This window comes from Capricornis sumatraensis, chromosome 6, assembly GCF_032405125.1.
Source record: "Capricornis sumatraensis isolate serow.1 chromosome 6, serow.2, whole genome shotgun sequence".
Lineage (NCBI taxonomy): Eukaryota > Metazoa > Chordata > Mammalia > Artiodactyla > Bovidae > Capricornis > Capricornis sumatraensis.
In genome coordinates, this window is record NC_091074.1 from 9,717,963 (window position 1) to 9,744,044 (window position 26,082).

The following is a 26,082-nucleotide window of genomic DNA, read 5'->3' on the forward strand; positions in this document are numbered from 1 at the left end:
AGATACAGTGTTCTTGGCTCAAGAATTATAGGGAGAAAACTTGTGAGACTGGTACCAAGCTTTCAATCAGATCAAAACATACATTCTTTCTATGGAAAGGCAGAGGTAAAAAGGAGAAACTTAAACTCCATGGGGTTGCAAAGAGTCGGACACAAGTGAGCGACTGAACTGAACTGGACTGAAATTTCAAAAGATCAAAAAATAAATCATAAAAACAATAACATTTGGCAACCTACTTTCCTGGTGACTTGAAAACACTTCTCAACCTCTCTGGTTTTATTTCCCCAAAAGGTCAGCAGCATGTGTCAGATGCTGAGCAGGCTGACTGGCATCAGGGGAGGTGAAGGGTGTTATTGTCTAAGCACTGCCAGTTCCTGCCGCTTTTAGAAGTGTTGGTTAAATTTTCCTCCAGGCTTTAGTAAGATTCATCAGGAATCAATAAGGAGGGAATTTTGTGAAAACAATTAAGTTACATGTAGAACTCACATGGGAGTATGTGCATACATACATACATGCGCACACACACACACACACACACACACACACCCCTATTCCACCTGGTAACTCCCCATTGCTGTGGTTTGGAGTCACACCCAGCGGAGGTGTGTGGACAGAGCTTTCTGGCATCCCTGTGGAAGAGCAGTGAGTGCTTTCCAGTTTCCTACTGCAGTCTCTGCACCATGTGGCCTCACACTACAAACAGTCATCACCTTGCTGACATTCACTCAGTGAAGCACCAGCCATGTCAAGCAGTGTGATGGGTGCTCAGGGGCCAATAACTCAGAGAACTTCCTGGTGGTCTAGTGGCTAAGAATCCACTGCCAATGTAGGTGACATGGGTTCAATCCCTGGCCCAGGAAGATCCCATATGCTGTGGAGCAACTCAGCCCGTGAGTCACAACTAATGAAACCATGTCCCCTAGAGGCCATTTCCCGGAGAAGGCAATGCACCCCACTCCAGTACTCTTGCCAGGAAACTCCCATGGACGGAGAAGCCTGGTAGACTGCAGTCCATGGGGTCACGAACAGTCGGATACGATTGAGCGACTTCACTTTCACTTCTCACTTTCATGCATTGGAGAAAGAACTGGCAACCCACTCCAGTGTTCTTGCCTGGAGAATCCCAGGGACGGGGGAGCCTGGTGGGCTGCCGTCCATGGGGTTGCACAGTCGGACACGACTGAAGCGACGCAGCAGCAGCAGCAGCAGCAGCAGCAGCAGCAGCAGCAGCAGCAGCAGCAGCAGCAGCAGCAGAGGCCGTTTCCATAATAAGAGAAGCCACTAAAATGAGAAGTACTCACACCTCAATGGCGAGTAGCCCCTGCTTGTTACAACTAAAGAAAGCCCATGTGTAGCAACAAAGATCCAGCAAAGACAAAAATAAATCAATAAAATTAAAATTAATGATTAAAATTAATCAATAAAAATTAAAACTAAAAAGAATAAAAATGGCAGAGAACACAATGGTAACCATGTCCTTACATTCCTCAAGTGAAGTTAAGTTACAGCATTTAGAGGCAGACACACGTGCCAAAGTTTACTTCACTGTACTTTAAATACATTGTGAAAAGTTACAGGAGTAGTGAAAGGTCAGCTACAGATTATGCCTGAAAAGTATGGGGGAGTCACCCTCTCTAGAACACGTGTACACTCAGAAATCCTGTTAGAGCCGGTATCTAAAGGTAATTGTGCTCACATGTCCTCAGAGTCTGACGGTCCTTCCTTAACATGCTCATCTTCCATTTCAAGATTGTCCTGACGTCCATCTCCCACGGTGGGAACATCCATCAGTGTTCTGAACAGTCTGGAGAGGTCTGGAAGTGAACATGTCCGCAACATCTGAAAAAAAGCAACAGATTTCTTATTAGGAGTGAGACAGTGAGAAAATTAAAATGAGAGGAAAAAATCAGAAAACGGGAGCTAGTAATAATTTTGTTAAATATATATATATGCATCAACCACCCATTTAGAGCTAAAAGCGTCTCAATCTGAGCTGAGAATCTACTTCTCTTAAACTTTAGCTCAGTATTTTATCAAGGATGAAACTAAGCCTGTGAGTGAGTTCTGCTTGGGTTTCTCTGAGAAGTGGCCTTTACAAGTCACAGAGGGTCTTTATCTGGGAAGCACACATGGAGCGGAGCTGGAGCTGAGTCAGGACTTTCTCACTCACAGCTCTCCATCCCTCTGCCACAGCATGTCTGCTGATTCTTCCTTTCACTTTCTGAAAAGTACACTGTCCAAGATGCTTTGTGTGCTTTTGTCCAAACTGGCTAAGTACCATCCCACACAAACTGGTTGCCCTTTGTATTACTTTATCTTACTGGTCAACACTGATTAAATTAGAGGCCTTCAATCAGAGCAAAGACGTTCCCACTATTGCCTCCCTGAGCAATGGACTGCGAGTGGTACCCTTCCCACCAGAAAAGACGGCTGGAAAGACAGGCACTCGATGTTCATGCTGAGAAGCACCGGGAACAATGGGGTGAAGAGGAACTGAGCACACTGAGATGAGAAAGAACAGCACAGTGGAGGTACTTAAAATGTGAATTAGTACTGCACACGGCCAGAATAATAGGAATAGCCCCTGTCCAGCACTCTCAGAGTGATCAGAGTGAAGGACAGACAGGGCTATGATACACACATCTAGAGAAGTCAGTCTCAGGGCTGGGTCAACCCTACAGGAATCTGTAAGACCTGAAACATGACTGTTAAGGCCCAGATAAGATCCAAACACTAGATGGGAGACTGTGCAGCACACACAATGTTAACTGGGTAAGAAAAGGTACGTACTTGGCCAAATCTACTGGTACAAACTCCTTTTGAGAATAAAAAAGAATAGATTTCTATTATTTGAAGATAATTTACATATTACAGCACACAAGAGGAAAAAAAAATGGTTATGTGGTACAATATGGTACAGATACATACTGCCTGGTTAAAGTATTTAACAATGGTACTGTCAGCAGAATTTACACTTGACTTCCTTGTTGTTCTAATGGTTTGAGCCACTTATATTAGAAACCCAGAGGCTGCAAAACATGCAGCCAGTAACAGTTTACCCAGATACATGCTGATCAATAAAAACAAACAGCATGTATGCATCATATATTTAAATACACGGGGACCACACAAAGGGATACAGTATTTTTTAAGCTGATATAAATTTTAGCCCTGGTAAAATCACCTCAATTCTAGTTTCCTTCACTAAAATAAACTTCATAGCCCAACACAAAATAAGAGAATTAGAAAGAAATTTCAAGTGGTATGTACCTCTCGGAACAGGTTTACACACTCATCAATCCAACAGTTCCTACAGGTCCTGTATTTAAAACCCTGATATTCACAGTCTTTTCTGAAAGCCTATCAATGTTTCAGATAGGATATTCATCTTCATACAGAAGAAATTTATATAGGAACACTTTCAGTTCTGTAATTCTGAGTCTACTAGATCCTTTTCATACTGTTTCAATAATATTTTATAGTTCTGACATTCACAGAAAGAAATCCTCCTGAAAATAGCTACTAATCCAGAACATGTTGCCTGAAATCTTACTTCATTTCTAGTTAGACTAATTTTTTCCATAATTTTTTGTAGCATAATGTATGCAGCAAACATTTGGTACCATTATAAATCCTCTTAGATTGTGAGAAGATCTCATTTTTATGGAAAGCAAAGTTTTAGAAGACCTCAAAACATTTTTAAAAATACAGTTCTTTTAGATTTCTCATCCTTGGTTCTATTTTTTCTTGACAATGAAGACAACCATGCAAAAAGTGAATGAATTAAGTACTAGTTGCACTAATTAGAACTTCACATGAAATGCTACTTAATTCTATCAACTCAGTTTTTCATCTGTAGTATTTTTCATATAAAATTATGTATTATTCTCCAAGTATACTACAAAATTGTTCATGATGAGCACATTTGTTTAACGTCTACCTATTGCAATTCAACTATAACACTAAACCCTCAAAATAGCTTCTACAAATATTTGCTCACTTCAACCCATAAACAAGGCTAGAAATGGAATTAAAACATTAAAACATCATGAACACTTAACAAAGGCAAAAATTATGGACATTATCTAAGAACTGATAGTTTAGCAAATCAAAAGAAGACATTTAAGGACTTGTGCTCTTTGTGAACTGTACATTAATACTTCCCCTGACTCTGTATTCGCTGTACCAAGGCAAGAAATTCTCAAGTTTTTATAGAGATCAGTCTTCCACTCTACTCCCCATGTGAGAAAGTATCAGTGGAACACATCTGGTCTCTCTCACGCCCTTATTCACTATCCCATTAGATAAGGAAGGTCTAGAGGGAAGGACAAGCAGGTTTTCCACTGGGCCACCTAGTATCTATCCTTATGTACCTCAGATTGTGAGATCTCATCTTTAAACTACTTTATCTTGACCCATTACAAATTTACCTTCAATAATCATTTATGCGTTACACTTTCAATTCTATTGATACTGTTACAAGTGTCTTATGAAAGCCGCCACTTTATATATGGTGTTTCCTATCAGAAACAATGCAGCCAAGAAGAGAGTGCAAGTCTAGATCTAGCGGAAATGCTCCTTCAAAGTAAAAGTGAAATTAAAATGTTTTAGAATAAAAGTTGAAAAAAATTCATTACCAACAGGGCTACCTAAGAGGTGTTAATGAACTTCCTAAAGTGATAGAAAAATAATGTGTATGTGCTCAGTTGCTCAGCTGTGTCTGACTCTTTGAAACCCCATGGACTGTAGCCCGCCAGACTCCTCTGTTCATGGGATTTCCCAGGCAAGAATACTGGAGTGGGTTGCCATTTCCTCCTCCAGGGGATTCTCCTGACCCATGTATTGAACCCACGTATCTTCAAATTCTACAGTAAGTGATGAAGAATGGTTAACAGGTAAATATAAAAGACTTCCTGTCATAATTTTTACTTTCTCTAAAAGATAACAGAATGCTTAAAGCAAAAATATAGAAATGTATTATGGAATTTATCATACATGAAGAAATAAAATACATGACAATTCCACAAAGGACAGGCAAGAGACTGGAAATGGAAATGTACTGTTGTAAGGTTCTGATGCTATAAATGAAGTGGCATAATATTATTTGAATAGAGACCGTGATAATCTAAAGATGTATACTGAAAACTGAGAAGTCTACCAAAAGCAAACAGTAGAGATAAAACACTAAAAAACTCAATCAAAAAGGGAGAATAAAAGCAAAAAAGGAACCAAAAAGAAATGAGACAAATAGAAAACAAATAGCAATATGATAAGTTTAATCCAATCATATTGATAATGTAAAAAATTACATTAAATATAAATGACCCAACCACTTTGACTAAATGACTGTCATATGGTTAATAAGCAAGACCCAACCACATGACAAGTACAGAAAGTCTATATGAAATAAGTCTGATTAAAAGGAAAGGAGGTAGGGACTTCCATGGTGGTCCGGTGGTCAGGAATCCACCTGCCAATGCAAGGGACACAGGTTTGATTCCGGTCTGGGTGGATTCCACATGATGCGGAACAACTCAGCCTGTGTGCCACAGATACTGAAGCCTGCCTGCCAGGAGCCCATGCTGTGCAACAAGAGAGGCCACTGTAATAAGAAGTCTATGAACTGCAAGAAGAGTGTCCCCACTTACCACATCTAGAGAAAGCCGGTGTGTACCAACAAACCCCAGATCACCCAATAAGTAAAGAAATAACCTTACACAAAAATAGAAGTTAAAAAATAAAGGATGTAAAAATCTATTCCTTGTAAACACTAAGCATAAGCTAGAATGACTATATATTAAAACCAGGAGGCAAAGTACATTTCAGAACAAAGGGGTAGGTCTAGGGATAGAGTGCGTTATTTCATGATGATAAAGGGGTCAATTTATTAAGAAGATATTATTAATTTATATTCAATTGACTGCAAATTTCAACAGTGCTTTCCCAGTAATTGATAAACAAGCAGAAAGAAAAGAAAGGATATAGAAGACTTGACCCACACTATCCCACAGAGACTTCCTAACAATAAATATATCAATTCATCCAGAAAACAGAACAAAACTAAATTCTTACTCACTCAATAACAGAGCTTCAAAATACACAGAGCAAAAGCTGACAGAACTGAAAGAAGAAATGTATAATTATACAAATATAGTTAAAAATTTCAATATTCTATTCTCAGCAACTAAGAGTTAATGTGAAAGTATTAAAGACCAAAAAAAAAAAAAAATTCAGTAAAGACAAAGCATGAACACCAACACTGGACTTAATTCTTGACATTGACAGAACAATTCATCCAACAGCAGAAGAATCCACACCTTCTTAAGGAGATCTGTTAGTAGCAGTTACTGCAGCAAAGGAAACTGGAGAGTGACACAAGATATGCCAGAAGGCAACAGATAAAATAATTATAAAAGAAGAATGTATTTCAACTGTTGAAAGAAAAGGGCATAGGAGATCTGCTGGTAAGTGATGATCTTGGCAGCAGCAGCTTCAATGGAGGAGTGGCTCACAGCCACACTATGATGTACTGGGAAATGAGGAGAGGGGAAAAAGCAAAGACACAACAAAAAGCTGTTGGGTGTGAGCTGAGGGGGATGTGAGCTCCTGGAGGTTTATCGTTCATGATGGGAACCATCAGAGCGTGGGTGCGGATGGAATGGCCCATCTCAGAGAAAGAAGTTCACGACATAGGCCAGAGAAGAAAAAAGAGGCAGCTTCCTCGAGAGGCTGAGGGAGGTTAGGCTCCAAAGATTAAGAAAAATTTCCTTTAATAGAAAAAAAGGACACAAGCACAGAATGACTTAACAGTGAAAAAAAAAGAACTTTGGGGAATTTCCTGGCGGTCCAGAGGTTAAGGCTCCCTGACGCCCCTGAAGTGGGGCACAGATTCTATTCCTGATCAGGGAACTAAGATCCCACATGCAACATGGCAGGGTAAAAAGTAAAAAAATAAATAGATAAAAAGAAAAAATACCGTCAATATTATAGTTTATCAAAGAAAAATAATAAATGTGAAATACTATTAAATGGATAGTTTTCCATTTGAGGAGCATACTTGCCTTTGGGTTGTTTGCATCAAATAGGCCAGTTGAAAGTCCAATCAGCAAGGAATTCTGTTTTTTACTTCTTGGTGGTGAATCAGAGTGAGATCGAAGTGGAAAGGATTCTTCTGGTGAACAGAGAACTGACTGAACCTGAGAAACTGCCTTCAGATGCTCAGAATAAACCACTTTATGGAAAAATGGTTCTGATTGCATAGATTTATCTATATCATGCTTAGAAGGTGGAGAATCATCCACTCCAGGTTCTGTGGAATAAAGGAAAGATTACATGAACAGTCTATACAATACTCAGCTTTCTAAGTGATAATGAAAAAATTCAGTATTTAACATGAATTATAGGCAAGAAACTCGATGTTTATCAGAAAAACAAAATCAAAATATATATGTGATTTCACTACCTTACAAATAATGTTCAACCCCAGGGTATGTTTTATTATCAGAAAGGAGATTTAATTTGTTAAATACTTCTATTATATCAGAAGTTAGAAAATGTAGACACAAATCCAAAGACACGTGAGAAAATACTGTTTAAACATTCATACTTAATAGTTCCAATTCAACTTCATTCCTATAGGTAAGATATTAAAAAACTGTACTTCTTATATTTTAATTAATAATATTAGAAATAAGACCACTTATTTAATGTCCTCAGATAATGGCTTAGCTTTGGCAAGCAATTCTTTTTGTTTTGAACATTAAGTAAGATAACTAATCAAAAAAGTTTTATTGCCCACATTGACTAACAATACAGGCTTACAAATGCAGAGTACAGCAACCATAGAAAAGAATGAAATTCTGTCATTTGCAGCTACATAGATGGATTAAGAGAATATAGTGCTTAGTGAAATAAGTCAGACAGAGAAAGATTAATACTGTATGATATCATTATATGTGGAATCCAAAAAATAATACCAATGAATCTATATACAAAACAGAAACAGGCTCACAGACACGGAAAACAAACATGTATAAACTAAAAAGGAGAGGGATGGGGAGGGGCAAATTAGGAGTATGGGATTAATTATTATTAATTGTAATAATTATTTAACTATTATAATAACTATATAGTTATTAATATAGTGATATATTTTATCAATCATTGACCATTATTATTATTTGTTTTATATTCTGCACAAAATAAATAACAAGAACCTACTGTCTAGCACAGGAACAATTCCCAGTATCTTGTAATAACCTATAATGGAATCTAACCTGCAAATTAAAAAAATGAAATCACTAGGCTATGCACCTGAAGCTAAAACAGTATTATAAATCAACTATGCCCCAAAAATATAATAAAAAATAAATACAGAGTCCAGTGTACTATGCCTATAACATTTTTTAAGTGATTAAGGTGAATGATAAGCAATGCTCTCTATTAACATACAGTCCAAATGGAACAGGTAGTGCTAACAACCTTCCAGAAAGTAATCAGGCCAATGCTGTGATGCTCACCTACATGAACCTCACTAAGGTGATCCACACTGCTCGGGGCTTTATCTTCAGAAAGTTCATTTTGCTGAATGGTGATCCTATCTTCCAATCTGCCATAAATAGATACATCAGTTACAAAAGCAAAATTTACCTGCAATAAAGGTACTCTCAGAGACAAGTAGAGCACAGGTCACCAGCGTCCTGTGATCCCACTTCCAAATATTCTTCTCACTTACAGTGGCCCTCACAAGCACATCCTACCCTTCAGTTGTTCAAACCTCCACCAGTCAGGCTCATTCACGACACCAGCCTCAACATTCTCATCACAATCGTTCCCAGAGTGAAGCCCCTAGATGCCAGTAACAAATGGGAACCTGTCTGAAATACAAATTCTCAGGCCTTGCCCTAGCCCTGTGTGTCAGGAGCTTTGAGGGATATGGCTGAGCAAGCTGTATCCCTTTACAGCAAAATGTATCCCATTATAGAAAAATGTTATAATGATTAAGAACTACCACTTTAACCAATCAAAACGCCTCGTAATAGCAGAAAACAGAACACGATTATAACATACTGTTGCTGCTGCTGCTACGTCACTTCAGTCATGTCTGACTCTGTGCAACCTCATAAACAGCAGCCCACCAGGCTCCCCCGTCCCTGGGATTCTCCAGGCAAGAACACTGGAGTGGGTTGCCATTTCCTTCTCCAATGTGTGAAAGTACTATGCAATACTTTGCAACTATTTAAAAAATGAAGTACAGCTCTGTGTAACTGGATATGCACCAAGGGTCAAGATATATTATTAAGTAAGTAAAGTAACTTTCAGACCAAATGATATAAAATGTGTAAGACTTGAAACAATGCTGTTCAGCACAGTAAAATAAAAAGAATAGTTTGTACACAAATGTTTTAACTCTTAAAGGGAGTGAACTGATTTATGTAAAGAACTCACAATTTTTCTCTCAATAAATGTTGGGAACTAAATTCATGTACTATTTGTTAACAAAATTATAAAGACAAGAAGAGTATATTCCAAAAGATACCAGTAATTTATTTCTGGGCTTTTAGTTATAGTTCAGTTCAGTTGCTAAGGCATGTTCGACTCTTTGTAACCCCATGGACTGCAGCACACCATTCTTGCATGTCCTTCAGCATCTCCCAGAGTTTGCTCAAACTCATGTCCATTGAGTTGATGATGCCATCCAAACATCTCATCCTGTCGCCCCCTTCTACTCCTGCCCTCAAACTTTCCCAGCATCAGGGTCTTTTCCAATGAGTCATCTCTTTACATCAGGTGGCCAAAATATTGGAGTTTCAGCTTCAGCATCAATCCTTCCAATGAATATTCAGGACTGATTTCTTTTAGGATTGACTGGGTTGGTCTCCTTGCAGTCCAAGGGACTCTCAAGAGTCTTCTTCAACACCACAGTTCAAAAGCATCAATTCTTCAGCATGCAGCTTTCTTTATGATCCAACTCTCACATACATACCTGACTACTGGAAAAACCACAGTTTTGACTAAGCAGAACTTTGTTGGTAAAGCAATGTCTCTGCTTTTTAATATGCTGTCTAGGTTGGTCATAGCTTTGCTTCCAAGGAGCAAGTATATTTTAATTTCATGGCTGCAGTCACTATCTGCAGTGATTTTAGAGCCAAGTCCCTCACTGTTTCCATTGTTTCCCCATATATTTGCCATGAAGTGGTGGGACCAGATGCCAAGATCTTAGTTTTCTGAATGTTGAGTTTTAAGCCAGCCTTTTCACTCTCCTCTTTCACTTTCATCAAGAGGCTCTTTAGTTCTTCACTTTCTGCCATAAGGGTGGTGTCATCTGCATATCTGAGGTCATTGATATTTCTCCTGGAAAACTTGATTCCAGCTTGTGCTTCATCCAGCCCGGCATTTTGCATGATGTACTAGACATATAAGTTAAATAAGCAGGGTGACAATATACAGCCTTGACGTATTCCTTTCCCAATTTTGAACCAGTCAGTTGTTCTATGTCCAGTTCTAACCGTTTGCTTCTTAACCTGCATGTAGATTTCTCAGGAGGCAGGTCAGGTGGTCTGGTATTCCCATCTCTTTCAGAATTTTCCATAGTTTGTTGTGATCCACAGAGTCGAAGGCTCTGGCGTAGTCAGTACAGCAGAAGTAGATGCTTTTCTGAAATTCTCTTGCTTTTGCTATGATCCAACAGATGTTGACAATTTGATCTCTGGTTCCTCTGCCTTTTCTAAATCCAGTTGACGTTCTTGGTTCATGTACTGTTGAAGCCTTGCTTGGAGAATTTTCAGCTTTACTTTGCTAGCATGTAAAATGAGTGCAATTCTGTGGTAGTTTGAACATTCTTTGGCATTGCCTTTCTTTGAGACTGGAATGAAAACTGACCTTATCCAGTCCTGTGGCCACTGCTGAGCTTTCCAGATGTGCTGGCATACTGAGTGCAGCACTTTCACAGCACCATCTTTTAGGTTTTGAAATAGCTCAGCTGGTATTCCATCACCTTCACTAGCTTTGTTCGTAGTGATGCTTTCTTTCTAAGGCCCATTTGACTTTGCACTCCAGGATGTCTGGCTCTAGGTGAGTGATAACACCATGTGGTTATCTGGGTCATGAAAATCTTTTTTGTACAGTTCTTCTGTGTATTCTTGCCACCTCTTCTTAATATCTTGTGCTTCTGTAGGTCCATACCACTTCTGTCCTTTACTCTGTCCATATTTGCATGAAACGTTCCCTTGGTATCTCTAATTTTCTTTAAGAGATCTCTAGCCTTTTCCATTCTATTGTTTTCCTCTATTTTTTTGCTTTGATCACTTAGAAAGGTTTCTTCTCTCTCCTTGCTTTTCTTTAGAACTCTGCATTTAAATGGGTATATCTGTCCTTTTCTCTTTTTCCTTTTGCTTCTCTTCTTTTCTCAGCTATTTGTAAGGCCTCCTCAGACAGCCATTTAGCCTTTTGCATTTCTTTTTCTTGGGAATGGCTTTTCTTTTTTTGATTATAAGGCAATTTTAATTTTGCTAGTACTTTTTCTGCTGCTGAGTCACTTCAGTTCAGCTCAGTTCAGTTGCTCAGTCATGTCCAACTCTTTGCGACCCCATGAATCACAGCATGCCAGGCCTCCCTGTCCATCACCAACTCCCAGAGTTCACTCAAACTCATGTCCATCGAGTTGGTGATGCCATCCAGCCATCTCATCCTCTGTTGTCCCCTTCTCCTCCCAATTCTTTGGAATCCCATGGACTGTAGCCTGCAAGACTCCTCTATTCATGGGATTCTCTGGGCAAGAATACTGGAATGGGTTGCTATTTCCTCCTCAAGGAGATCTTCCCGATTCAGGGATCAAACCCACATCTTTTATGTCTCTTGCATTGGCAGGTGGGTTCTTTACTACTAGCACTGCCTGGGAAGTCCCATAAATGTGAACTCATTTAGTTCATTTCAAATTTAAATAATTTTTTACTTTTTCAGTTTTAAATTGTGAGTAACTCTTATTTTTATTTTAAAAAGTTATTTATTTTTAATCATACAAGTAATATATTTTTTCATTTAAAATGCAATGCTTGATTCCTCAGAAAGGGAAACAAAGGTATGCAGGATAGTTCAATATTAGGTAACCTATTAATTTATTATGTTGATAGATGAGGGAAAACAATTACATGAATGGTTCCACTGATGCCAAAAAGTCATTTGATATAATACATTCCAGACTTTTTAGCCAGTAAAATGAGCAGACACTGCTTGAGCTAGAAATTATAGTCATGCCTAATGATGGTTAACACTAGAAACATTTCACTGAAGTTAAGAACAAGAGAGAGAACCCTATTTCCAATATTTAACTGTATGAAATGTACTAAGTGATGCAACTGGAGAGAAAGAAATGAGTGTGAAAAAAACTGGAAAGACAGAAAGCCATTATTTTCACATGATTGTGTATATGAAACATACAAAAGATTCAACTGAAAGTCTACATGAACAATAGTAGGATACCAATAAGAGAGTGGTAACAAAACCAACATATAGAAAGTGTAAGCTTTCATATATACCACCTTTTAGTTCCACGATCTCACAGAGGAATAGTTATCATTAATATGATAATCACAAGATGATACAGCCAGGAATAAGCTTACCAATAACAGTGCAGAGCTTAGATGAAAGCTTGAATTGGGCGGGAAGGGGAGGCGACTATATTTATATACATGCAAATTAACCTCACTAAAGGTTATCCACTGTAGCATCATCTGTCATAGCAACTAGTAAAGGAGACTAATTAGAGCTATGGTATATCCATATATTGGAACACTACGTGGCCTTAAAGTAGCAAAAAAGAGGAAGCCCTCTGTGTATTAATATGAAAAAATTCCCCAATAACTGACATAAAATGGTGGGAAAACTCTGTGCCTTATAATAACAATTATATTTAAAAGTAAAGGTGAAAGGTGCTCAGTCGTGCCTGACTCTTTGTGACCCTATGGACTGTAACCCTCCAGGCTCCTCTGTCTGTGGAATTCTCAGGCAAGAATACTGGAGTGGGTAGCCTTTCTCTTCTCCAGGGGATCTTCTCAACCCAAGGGATCGAACCTAGGTCTCTCGCACTGCAGGCGGATCTTTACCATCTGAGCCACAAGGGAAGTCCATTTAAAAGTGAGGGAGACTATATCTTCGCTTTTGCTTCTGTATATATTAATCATGTTTGGAAAGAGGACAGAGTGGGAATTTGCTGGGTGGGGACAAAAGTGGGAAACAGACCTTTTACTGTATATTTTTATACACTTGCTGATTTCTGAACCTCACAAATGTGATACTTATTCCCAAATTAACTGTTTTCGTAATTGATTTAATGTAATATTGGGTTACTCCAGTATTTCTGTGAAAGGCATGACATGAAGGGAGCAGGTGTGAAATGCAAGGGAAGAGGTGACGTACTCAACCTCCTCTGCTCCTTCTCTTTCAGTGACCCACATGTCGAGAACGGGTTGGGGCAAACCACCATCTCTGTCTGCTCCACTTGGCTCCTTCAGCACTTCTGCCTCCAAGTCATCAGGCTCTGCAAGGCAAAAACAGGGCAAGAAACAGGTCTCAAAGCAAAATTCACTTAGAGAAAACAGAATAAATCTCTTATAGATGATCATACCTCGTTTTCAGGCTAATGCAGTAACTGCAACAAAAAATCAGTAGTTTATCTATAGATCCTTAATCTTACTGTCTTTACACTCTAGTTGTTTCTGAAATAACAGATTTCTGCTTTTGCATTTTCACTGCAATAAAAATACCCAGAATAAATATAGTGTACTCTGTATTTTTCATTATTATCAAAAAGTTTTTCTTCATTAACATTTCAGTAATATACAAATTGCTTTCTAGATGACATAAAAACTTATAGAATAACACTATCTGTGGCCAGAAATATGGACAGAAAGCAGAATATAATATGATTGATTAGTAACTGATGGGATAGTTCAATCATCAAAAATAAATTAAAAAAAAACCCTCTTACCTGGACTTTCACAGTGAAAAGGTAAATATAACTAGAGTGCTAAACCTATTTTCCTAAACCCTCAAATAATTAACAACCAGGGAACTATCTCTGTTCTCTGTCAGTGGCTCATTTTTTACATGGGTGATATTTCCTGAAAGTTAACAGAAATGAGAGCTTCGTTTGTTAATTTCTCTTTTTCCTGTCCAATTATCTAAATTATCGACACTTTCTTGTTTCAGTCACCATGGCCACTCCTTTTTTTCCTTCTCTATTTTAAAAGTTTCGAATTAGTTGTCCTGTTTAGAGAGATGATTGGTACTATCCCAATCCTTAAAATTTTCATCTTTTATTCAAATGATTTTTTGGTCAGCCTTACAAGAAAGCACTTGGAGGAGGGGTGTCCTACTCAAAATTTTTTAAATGAGTAACTGTTCTCTGGCACCTTAAGCCACATCAATGTGACTCATTCCACAAGCTAGATTTGTGACTGTACTGCCCACAAAGGCAATGATATTTACTACATGGTTCTTGCAGAAAAAGTGTCCCAGCTCTAATAGGCTATACAGTCACCATTATTAAATATACACCTAACAAGTTCTTTTTTTTTTTTTAAGAAAAGAAATAAGATGCCCATTAACTAAGATTCTAGTGAACAAGACTAATTCACAAGACTACAAGGTCACACATGTGGCAGCTGTCCAGCCTTCCTCTCATCCAGAGGGGGCTCTGTTGTCCCAAGTTCCTGAGTCTGGATCAGTAGTATGATTGCCTGGACCTGTGGGGTACAGCTGGAGTCCTGTAGGCCTGCCCACATCTAGCCTTTTAAGAGAATCGGCAGTTTCCACTTTGGAATTTGGAAGCTTGAACCACCAAACGGTTTAAGGACCCTGGAGAGACAACATGGCAAGGCCCTGAGACTTAAAGCACGGGAGTGGGACCCAGCAGCGCAGGCCCAGCTGAGCCGAGATGCCAGGTGTGGAGTGACAGCATCTCCCACCCAAGTAAGCGCAGCTGATGGCTCAACACCACTGAGCGATGCCAGCTGATGCTATGAGGAGGAGAAGGAATCTCCCAGTTCCTAATCCACAGAATGTGAGATAAATCAAGACTGTTAAGTCATTAAGTCTGGGAAGCAAACTGCTTTACAGTGAGAGATAACTGAAACAGAATTTCCTATCTGAAGACAGGGTGTTGACAGGACAAAGGTTAGATATGTGCACTGGTTTGGGGACAGGCCAGCATCTGACACTGAAAGGTTTCAAGGAGGCTGTGGTGAGAGCCTGGCCCGTGAAGGGCGGTTACAAGAGGCTGGGAAAAAAGGCATTCTTGTGACCTGGTGGCAGAAAGTGGTCGTGTGACATGAAAAAGGATGAAAGAAAATGCACCTAAGAGATTCAGTGACTGAGCTAAGGAGCTATCTGAGTAGACCATTTACAGCGCCAGTGAGATTCCTAAGGCAGCCACTTCTAAACTACAAGGAGAAAAAGGTGAGTTGAAGAAAGGTCAGATTAGCTCATGAAGAGAACTCAGAAGAGGAAGTTTCTCAAGGGAAAAGATGCTTCCAGATACACTAACCTCAGGCAAAGTATGCCTGAGGTCTCAGGGCATGGTCTCAGGGCAAAGACAGAGGTCAAAAACAGAAAGCCGTAAGACCTTCTGCTGGGGCACAGAAGATTTAAAGGTCTGTCTTTCTGACTCTTGCTGTTGGATAAGAAGATTGCTGAGCATCTCAATTGCCTTCCTCACAGAAACTGCAGGCAGAGAGGGCATGGTCTCAAAAAACAAACCCAAACCAAAAGCCCCAGTGGTTTTTCACTAAATGATAGTAACATTCATAAAAAATTCACCAAAATCATTAATACTTGCAGAAGCACTCCCTAGCGTGACTGAAAGGAAAGATACAGCCCAACAGAAGAGCCTTTGAGGGCACCAATGTTTGGTGGGAGGGAAGAAAGCTGGCCAAGCTACTCCTGGTGGGATCCCGTTTCTATGTACCCACAATCTTGTACCTTCCCTATTTTTGACAAGGAGTCTCACTTCCTCTTCATCACTGTTAGATTTATGAGTGAAAAAGCAACTGAAAAGAACTCTCTAGGTCTTCAGATTGAAAGTAAATGTATTCAAAGAACTGCACCCAAAGAACCTCATTTAAACACAGATCTGACCTTGATGACAACATCTGAGCCAATGTCATAATAAGATGTGGCTATGAAGAGTCAGTGTATTCTGCATGTGAGGGGATGTAAATAAGTTTGGTAAAAGGGCAGAAATTGACATTAAAGATGGCTACAAAAACAAAGACTCTTGACAGTCCATTGGACTGAAAGGAGATCAAACCAGTCAACCCTAAAGGAAATCAACCCTAAATAATCACTGGAAGGACTGATGCTGAAGCTCCAATACTTTTGCCAGCTGGTATGAAGAGCCAACTCACTGGAAAAGACTGTGACGCTGGGAAAGACTGAAGGCAGGAGAAGGGGACAACAGAAGATGAGATAGTATCACTGACTCAACTGACAGAAGTTTGAGCAAACTCTGGGAGATGGTGAAGGACAGTGAAGCCTGGTGTGCTGCAGTCCGTGGAGTCGCAAAGAGTTGGATATGACTAAATGACTCAACAACAACAATAACAAAACATTTAACCCTTTTACCCTTGAGAGGTGTCTGTTTCCCCTCCCTCTGAATCCAGGCTTGTTTGTAACTACTTTGACCAATGAAGTACAGCAGAAGCAACCCTGTGCCAGTTCGGAGACTAGCTTCTATGAGTATAAGCAGCTTCTGTCTGTGTACCTGTGAGCCATGGAAGACGTCAGACCACCCTGCTGGACAGAGTACAGAGAAAGGCCTGGAGGCTGTATGAGGAGAAAGGGGCCAGCCTCACCGTCTTTCAGCTGTACCAGTCAGGACACCAGTTAAGCCCTCCTGGACCCATGAGACCAGGTCATCACAGAGATGACAGCACATGCACTAGAAAAGCACGGGGGTGAGCCAGGGCTTGACTCAACTCCCAACACACAAAATGAGGAGACAGAGTAAAATGGACGTTGTTCTAACACTAAGTTTTGGGGTGATTTGCAATGTGGTGATAAAAAAAGACCTGGTACTGGAAAAATAGTGAACCTAATTTGAGATGAATCACCCAAACATAGACAAATATTTTGAAGGTTTGTTTATAAGGAAGACAATGAAGTATTATTAAACCAAATAAATCTCCTTTTGCCCCATGAAAACATACCCTCCAAATTTTCTTCTGGTTTCAATGCTGTCTGTGGAGATGCTTCACTAATGTTTGGATTGTTTGTCTCAACAGAAGAATCAAGAGTAGCTGATGGGTTCATTTCAAGTGGAATACATTTTACTTTTTCTTCTTCAATAATTAAGGATTTGCAATTCTCGCTTTCAGGAGGAATCTCTGAGACAACAAAAATGAAAAATCATGCTATGTTCTTACACTGACTTGACTTTTATCTGCAAAAGCATTTAGAACAAAGTTCACTCTCACAGCAGGTAACTACTAGTTAAGCTCTGTTATGTACTAGAAATTAATAAATGATTAAGGCACATGATAGTCAAATTAAATATAAATTCAAAGGTATTTTTTTAATAAAGATACTGTTTTTCAGGCTTTTCAGATCAGTTAGAAAAATGTTTGACTTTACTTAAAAATCACAGCTCTCATTCAGTTTAAAAGTATTTTGAACTTAAGACATTTCAGCATCAAAGCTATGTATGACACAACAGTGTACGAACCTTTTTGAAGGACTGACACTTAGTTTAATGACTCATTTACTGTGTTTGGGTGTTTATGGTGTTCTCCACTTGAGAAACCAGTGATACTCTTTCTTGAGTACCTAGTTCTCTGTACATTCTCCTCTAAGCTCTGTACCTCATCTATAATTACTGATGACAAGCAGAGCTATGAAGATGTATCAAACTGTACAACTGAATAGGATATTTTTCTAAATGGTGTCATACACAGATGATATGACTGACCATCAGAACTCTTCTATTCACTGGGACTGGGTCTACATTATGCCTGTGGATAGGCATTTTAATGATTATGAACTATACAAATTTCTTAAAATTTATTTCTAAAATAAAATCTGTAACTATACAGAATGAAGTCATATCGTTCATATGTGTGTAGTTTTATAATAATACTGTCAATAAAAACATTTCACCTTTGTTGTATGAATGTAATTTTATTTTTCAAAACCACTCATATATGGTTTTGTTGAGTGATTACATATATACGCATAGGAATGCTTTGTTCAAATGTATTTCAGATTTTCAATGATCATAAACAAACCTTAACTTTTTGTATAAAAACCCTTTATATAAAATGTATAATATTATATATAATATTCAGAATAAAATTATTTTGGTAAGTTAGTTTGCATTTTTAATATCTCAGTTGCAGCATTTAGTTATTTGAAACATACTGAAGCTTGACAATAGTTAAAAATAATATAGTTACTTGATAATAAAGCTACAAATACCAAGTGGTGAAAAAATTTAAAAATAAAAATAAGTTTCTAAGGTGGTTAACATGGTTTATTTGCCTCTTCCTTTGGGTGAAACTTTTACTTCTATACAGAAATGTGAGAATTACATACATACATACATATATGTGTATAAACATATCAGGGTGATATCTTTAAAATTATGAACTCGTGTTTTTGTGTGTTTTTGTGGCAAGTGCTCAGAAACTTTCCATCCTTCTAACTGCTGTCTGGAGAGCGTGGGTTTGCCCGGAACAGCTCACTGCAGTGACTGGAAGATACCCACTCCTTGGAGATACCGCTCTCCAGTTTACTGCTGGGAGCCCCCACCCGAGTTCTGTCTTAGCTAACCTGCTAGATTTATATCTATACCTTGAACAAGCCTCCTGGATCTGAGCTGGTCAATTTATCCCCATGATGCTTTCTTCACCCCACCTCAGTCACTCCATGCTCACATCTTAGAGATCCTGTCAATAAACACAGCTCCTCAGAATGTTCAAAGTTAACTGTCCCACCTCCTAACCCCTAACATCCTGTGTTCCCACTCATCACCTTCTGCTACCCCACCCAAACCCGACCAGGAGGCACAACCCACTGATCCTACCACAGATACTCTCCCCACCTTCCCCATTAAAATTTATCCAAGACTCCATCATTAAAAACATTCTCCTCCAAAGGTGCTCAACACAGTGTATTTCCAGCAAACAATTCCGTCTTCTGTCTGCCATGTCTGAACACACATGACTGAAGTGGGTGGGGAAAAGCAGAGAGCCCTGCTCACTGTCTCAGCTTAATTCATCATCACTAAAGCCAGGTGGGCCCTCTTTGCTGCCCACAGTCCATCTGTAACCCTGGGCCAGCAGGAACTGCCTGGTTCAGTTAACCCCCTTAGGGAACAAAGTTGTGAACAGGTATCTGTGAGCTGTTTTACCTTACTTCTTCCTAGTCAACAAGAACAAAACTACAGTGCTGCTCATGCTTTGGAACATGTTCCCTTCACCAAGCCTCATCAACAGTCTGACAGTGGCAGAGGTCACACCTGTGATCTGTTCAGTCTGACTCTTCTGCTATAAAAAAGTATCTATTAAAACCGGGAACAAGCACCATGAGGACTGAAGATTGGTCTAGAAGGTCACAAATACAGTGAGAAGAAAAAGAAATGATCAAATAAATACTGGACAAAAACACTAATTCTTACTATTGACAATATAATCTACACATGTAACCAACCAAAGGAAAACCAATGTAATGGAAAATAAGCAACACACTTGACTAGGCACTTCAAAACAAGACGGTATCCATCTTACTAAGAAATTTTTGGATAACACACCAAAGCATGAGCAACAGAAGAAAAAAAAAAAGAAAAACAAAAAGCGAGACTACATAAGAGTAAAAAGCTTCTGCACAAAAGGGAATCTACAGAATAATAAAAAATATCTGTATACTATATATGTGATAAGAGTTTAACATAAAATATTTAAGGAACTCATACAACTCAACAGCAAAAAAAAACTGGCATATAAAAATGTTTTGCCATTATTAATTGATGATAGCAATTTTTAAGTGGGCAAAGAGTAACTAACAAGGACCTCCTGTAGCACGGGGAGCTCTACCAATATTCTGTGAAGATCTACATGGGAGAGGAATCTAGAGAAGAGTGGTCTTCTGTATAGATATGTGACTGAAGCACTTTGCTGTACACCTGAAACTTCCACAACACTGCAGATCTACTACACTTCAATAAAAATAAAACTTGTTTTAAAAAGTAAAGGAACTGAATAGACATTTCTCCAAAGACATACAAATGGCCAACAGATATATGAAGAGGAGCTCAATATCACTAATAATCAGGGAAATGCAAATCAAAATCACAATGAGAGATCATTTCATTCTTGTTACCATAGTTATTATAAAAAAAAGAAAAAAAAGAGAGATGACAAATACTGACGGGGATGTGAAGAAATGGGAACCCTTGTGCACTATTAGCAGGAACGTGAACTGGTATAACCTCTCTGGAGAACAGTACTGAGGTTCTTCAAAACATGAAAAATAGAACTATACAGCAATTCCATTTCCGAGTATTTCTTGAAAGAAAATTAAATCAGAATCTTGAAGGGATATCTTCACTCCTACATTCACTGGAGAACTATTCACAGTAGCCAGGACATGGAAAGAAATGGAGTGTACACGAATGAATGGATAAAGAAAATGGGGTATGTGTGTATATATATATATATACACACACACAATAGAAGAGTATTCACCCTTAAGAATGAAGGAAATCCACGGAAGATATCATTCTAAATGTTACAAATAAGTCAGACACAAAAAGATAAACACTGTATGATATCATATATAAATGGAATCTAAAAAGCCGAACTCACAGAAACTGGAACAATGGTTGCCAGGGCCTCGGAGGTGGGAGAAACAGGGAGATGTCTCTAAGGGGTACAAGCCTTCAGCTGTTTAAATTTATGTTTATGCATAAGTTTCTAGAGCTCTAACACACAGCGTGGTTAATTACAGTTACAATAAATGTACAGCTGCTAAGAGAGTAAATCTTAAGTGTTCAGGCATCACATACACAAATGAACTAAGTATGTTTTTAACATTACTTCTAATATAAAAAAAATAGCTTCTTTGCTCACCACTTCTAATAGTTGTGTTTTCCAATAGTTCTGTCTGAAGTTGTAGTTCAGCTTCTCCAAGTATCCTCAGAACAGAATCTGTAGGACTTTTCCCCCAGACTTTTCTTGGAGATCCACTAGGATCTAATTTAATAACCTCTCCCACTGTATGTTCTAAAAGAAAAAGATATAAAAAATTTCAGTGATAGGATCTAATAACAACATTGCATTAAAGGCAGAGTCTAGTTTTAGGAAATATAAAAATGGAAAAAATGTAAGTTTTGTTTCTACAACATTTTTACTTGAGAAAAAAAAATTTTAACTAGGAATAATTTGGGATAGTACAAAAATAGATAAAATATGTTAATATTTTGTTTCTATAAATTGCAGAGAATAGAAAAAAAATCCTAAGACAAATGTGCATATAGATTAAAAGTAGAGAAAAGTACTCTAAGAAAATTTGTTTTATCTTCTTTATCCTAAGTAAGCAACTGACACTTCCTATTTGACAATAATAATTTGGGGTTAACCTTTTGAATAAAATTTTGCAAAGCAAAAGAGAGAAAATCACCTACTGAAGTTTGAGTCTTCAGAACATTTGGTAATAATTAATACATGAAGCATACAGGCTAATAGATAGGATATACTCTCAAATATTATGGGGTATGTAAGTCATACAAACTTTCAACAGTGACCAAATACATGATACATATTTTTGTGTACCCATCCATGAAAGTAAATACCTGCGACTTATCAGACAATATTCGGTTTTGTTTAGGCAAAATGATTACCAGTGAGGAACGATTTTTAAAAGGATGGTTAAAAAGAGCAAAGAACACTGAAGAGACCCGTAACTTACAGCCACATGGTATCTGATAGAGGTGAGAGAGCAATCTGAATGGGGCTGAGGAGCTGGGAAGGCGGGTGAAGCAGGGGAGGGATGGAAGGTGAGGACCAGGGCTGTGCACAGACAACACGGTGAAGAGCTCTGCTACACGCAGGAATTCAGAAATGGGGGAAGGCTGAACAGAGGAAAGAAACAAGGAGGCCACCGTGCAAACGACTTGAGAGGAAAAGAGGGGAGGAGGGCCGTGAAATAAAGTGGCTAGACTCCAGTGACACAAAGTGAGCGGTGAGGAGGCAGACAGGACAAAGCAAATGGCATGAAAACCACAGGAAACCTGGCTCAGGCATGGGAAGGGACACTGGATTTTCATGCTCCCTGCAACCAAGGTCAATCAGGTACTGAGAAGCATGGCAGGCTGGACTTTTGACTCTCAGGCTCTTTTCTCTAAGGTTCCACCAGGGGGCACCACATCCCTCTCTTGCCCTCACAGCTCAGCTTCCAGAAGATGCTCCTCCCTCACCTTTTACTCACTCCTTAATCCCCAGATTCTACTTCTGCCCCCTGACCTCTAGCAACACTGCTTTCACCAAGGTCACAAGGCCCCCTCTGACAAACACAGTACAGATTTTCTACCCCTCATCTTGCCCTCTCTCTTCCTTTTAAAGTCATATCACACTCTCAATTTTCCTTCTCTGATGCATCCTCATTTGCTTTTCAAAGTTATTCCTCTGACACACTCGTAGACTTCCCATGAAGCCCTTACAAGCCTGTGTGTGTGTGTCTGTGTGAGACAGTGGGACTCAATACATAACTACCTGCTGTGGAGTCTGTGAACTTTGCTTTACGGTATTAAAAAGAAAGAATTCTACCAAAATGGCCCATCAAAAAAAAAACCACTCAGTTAGGTGGTGATCAGATCAGCCGCCTAAAACGCGAACCCCCACCAGCATGTGTGTCTGTCAGTTCCCTGCTGCACTCCAGGGCCGGGACAACGTGAGACAAGGGCAGGGGTTCAGGAACCCTCGCTGAGCAAAGGGATGGCCTATGAGACTCTCCACAGGCCTGCTCAATACCGCCCTGACCCTCCCAGGTTCTGCCCAAGTACACTCTTCTGATTCTCACCAAGAATTCCTCCTGGTAACAGGTGACTCTAAGGTGGGAGGAAGGGCTGGAGTAACACAGGTTACATACGTGCCATTTGTTCTTGCTCTCACATCACAGATCGTTGGGAAAAATCCTCTCGTGGGACTTCCCTGCTGGCACCGTGGATAAGAATCCACCTGCCAATGCAGGAGACATGGGTCTCCTGGGAGATTCCACATGTCTCAGAACAATTAAACCTGTGTGCCACAACTACTGAGCCTGCGCTCTAGAGCCCACGTACTGCAACTGCCTGTAAGCCTGTGCACCGAGAGTCTGTGCTCCACAAGAGAAGTCACTGCACTGGGAAGCCTGCACACACCAAGACAGCAGCCTCTGCTTGCTGCAACTAGAGAAAGCAAAGCAACAAAGACCCAGTGCAACCAAAAATAAATAAAATGTTAAAAAAAAAAGAAAGCTTAAAAGTGTTAAAAAAAAAAAAAAAAGGTGAAAGCCCTCCCATGTTGAAGCTGAATGGTTTTCTCCATGTCTCACTTATTAGAGAACCCCCTCCAGGCTCTCAGCCCCTCTACGTGGGGCTTCCTCAGTGTTCAGCCACACGGCCATACAGCCACACGGGGGCCAAGGCGGACCAGATGGCACCTGAGCGCACTCATACGCACTTTCTGTCACAGAGAAGGAAGCGTCCAGGGCCAGTTCATCCACAGGAAGCACAAGCTGGCCTCCTGTCTCCCACTTTTTTCGATCCGATGAAACTGACTTTTCTTTTTCCAGCTCTTTGGCATCTTCATGAACAGCTACCGTACCCGTTTCAGGACGACTCTGCCTTCCCTTTTCATCTTCTTGAACTTTAAGATTTTGATTTAATCTACGTAGTATTTCTCGTTTACTCTGAAACAGTTAAAATGTTGTATTTTAATAGGTATATGATTAAGTGGAATGACTGATAGGAAATCTGAAAATTGTACCTACTGAAACAGCGCTGTTACTCTTCTGCGTTTCTTCTGAGGTTTCCTGGGCATCAGTTAGACTTCGGTCCTTTAAACACAGAGAGTAAGAAATAATGTTATTTTAAAGGATACCTTAAAATTTTTGATATTTTTTTTGTTTTTCATTAGCATTCCATGTTCCTTGCTTTTTTATTCCTGTAAAATGTTAACATAGCTTCCTTCATTATCAGCAATGAGAAATAATTACTTATTATCATCTAATAGATGTGATATATGCTAGAATGGCCAATTCTCAATTATTGTCACATTTCTGGGTTACTAGATCAGATATTTAACTATATCCTCTTCCTCTTATTTAACTATATCCTCTTCCTCTTTGGCACCTGATTTTTGATAAATATAAATTTACGACATAAATTTTAAAAAAGTTAATTTTTATACTCAATTAGAATTAGGGACGTTTTGACAGATGAATAATCAAAGAGAGTGTGTGTTGTTTATAAGCTGTCTTTATGTTTCAGGTACATATATTGTTATTAAGCCATACTACTTACTAAACATAATTGAGAACTGGCTTTTCTCCCTAAGCAAAGAGTAACAGTGAAGAGTCCTATGTACTTTGTGCTAATGCTAAAATAAATTTTGTTTTCTGATTAGTATAATCAAAGTAATTAGACCAACTAATATATGAAATAGATAAAAAAAGAGAAATTAGTAGTTACAAAAACCATGAAATCAAAGGTACCTGGAAGACTCAGGGTAAGGAAAAGCAGTTCTCAAAGTTTTAAGGAAGTGATATTTACCAAGAAAACCCATAAAGGAAAAGCATTTGGTTACATGGATTACCTCAAATTTTATTAAATAATGGTCAGTTTCAGAGTTATACCTGTAAATCAGACAAAGAGCATTTTACCCAGTGAAGTGGCAGGAATTAGCAGTCGCTACAACCAGAGAGGTGAGCAGCTACATGGAGTGAGACTGGGACCGGGCAGGGCCTGCACATGGCGTCTGAGGGGTGGAGTGAAGAGTGCAGCACACAGTCGTTACCAGAGAGGAGAGGAGATGAACCCTGCCTGAGCAACAGTGCTCTCCTACAGGAAGCTCTTGAGAGTTAACCAAGACTGGAACTTCCTACATAATCTTATTTCCAAGATAAACACAGAGGCTGCAGAAAATTGGTGTGCCAATAATATCAGTGCTGTCTGCCAAAACTGAATGAAATTCAACAAATAATAGGCACAGACTTCAACAACCAGGAAAGGAAAGAATCAGGTTAATGTGTAACACGACTCAGGAGACTGTTCCTCAGCCTGCTGAGTTCCAGGCTAGAATCCCACATCAGGAGTCCCTTTCCCTCAACCTCAGAATAGAGTGCTTCACATTTCATCGGGATGGATATCTGATATGTACTTCCAAGTTTAAACTTTTTTACCTGCCCACAGTTTTTTTGTTTTACACTCTATATGGCATGATAGAGATTCAAAAGTAGAAGCTTAAAGAAATAACTGATGAACTAAGTGCAATTATGCTGAGTTCTCTAACATTTGCTATACCAAGAAATGAACTTCTGCTAATTTTGAGTGCCAGGGAATAAAAGTGTTTTTTTGCATTATTCTTCATATATTTCTATATATTTTTTTTGTTCAAGAGTCTTTTAGAGTATTAGGGAATCATTTTAATATATTTTTATCTATCAGGTGGTCTTATATGTGAAACCTAAGAGCAGTGAGGCTCCAAGTAAACCATACATGAAAATCTTAAGAAGTAATTTTTTTCCCTAGAAAAACCTAATCAGACATTAGGAATTAATGTAATTTAATTAAATTTAGTCCCTTTAGTATTCTTTGACTTTGAGGAGTTCTAAATTATAGAAAGCTTACCATACACACTTCCTTCAAAGCTGAAGTCACAGAAATAACAGGTCTCATCGGCTGCTTTGATGGAGAACCCCCCATTTCCTGCTGCCCTGAAGGCGGAGACACATCAGAGTTCTTTATTCCCTTGGCCACCAACTGTAATAAGAATGTAAGCACATTGGCAAATTTATATTTGCATGAAGAGACAAAGTAGTATATATATAAGGTCA

General features: G+C 39.0%; 1 protein-coding gene across 1 annotated transcript in view; it reads right to left on the reverse strand.

Moving 5' to 3' along the window:
* NEK1 (NIMA related kinase 1) overlaps positions 1-26,082 on the reverse strand; it is a 121,764-nt gene that overhangs the window by 12,033 nt on the left and 83,649 nt on the right. The window contains exons 21-29 of the mRNA XM_068974734.1: positions 25,877-26,008; positions 24,019-24,084; positions 23,709-23,937; positions 21,120-21,272; positions 17,205-17,381; positions 13,417-13,537; positions 8,520-8,608; positions 7,062-7,309; positions 1,697-1,839 (exon numbers count right to left, since the gene is read on the reverse strand). Coding sequence (XP_068830835.1) covers positions 1,697-1,839; positions 7,062-7,309; positions 8,520-8,608; positions 13,417-13,537; positions 17,205-17,381; positions 21,120-21,272; positions 23,709-23,937; positions 24,019-24,084; positions 25,877-26,008 — 1,358 coding nt within the window. The remainder of the gene's footprint in view (positions 1-1,696; positions 1,840-7,061; positions 7,310-8,519; positions 8,609-13,416; positions 13,538-17,204; positions 17,382-21,119; positions 21,273-23,708; positions 23,938-24,018; positions 24,085-25,876; positions 26,009-26,082) is intronic.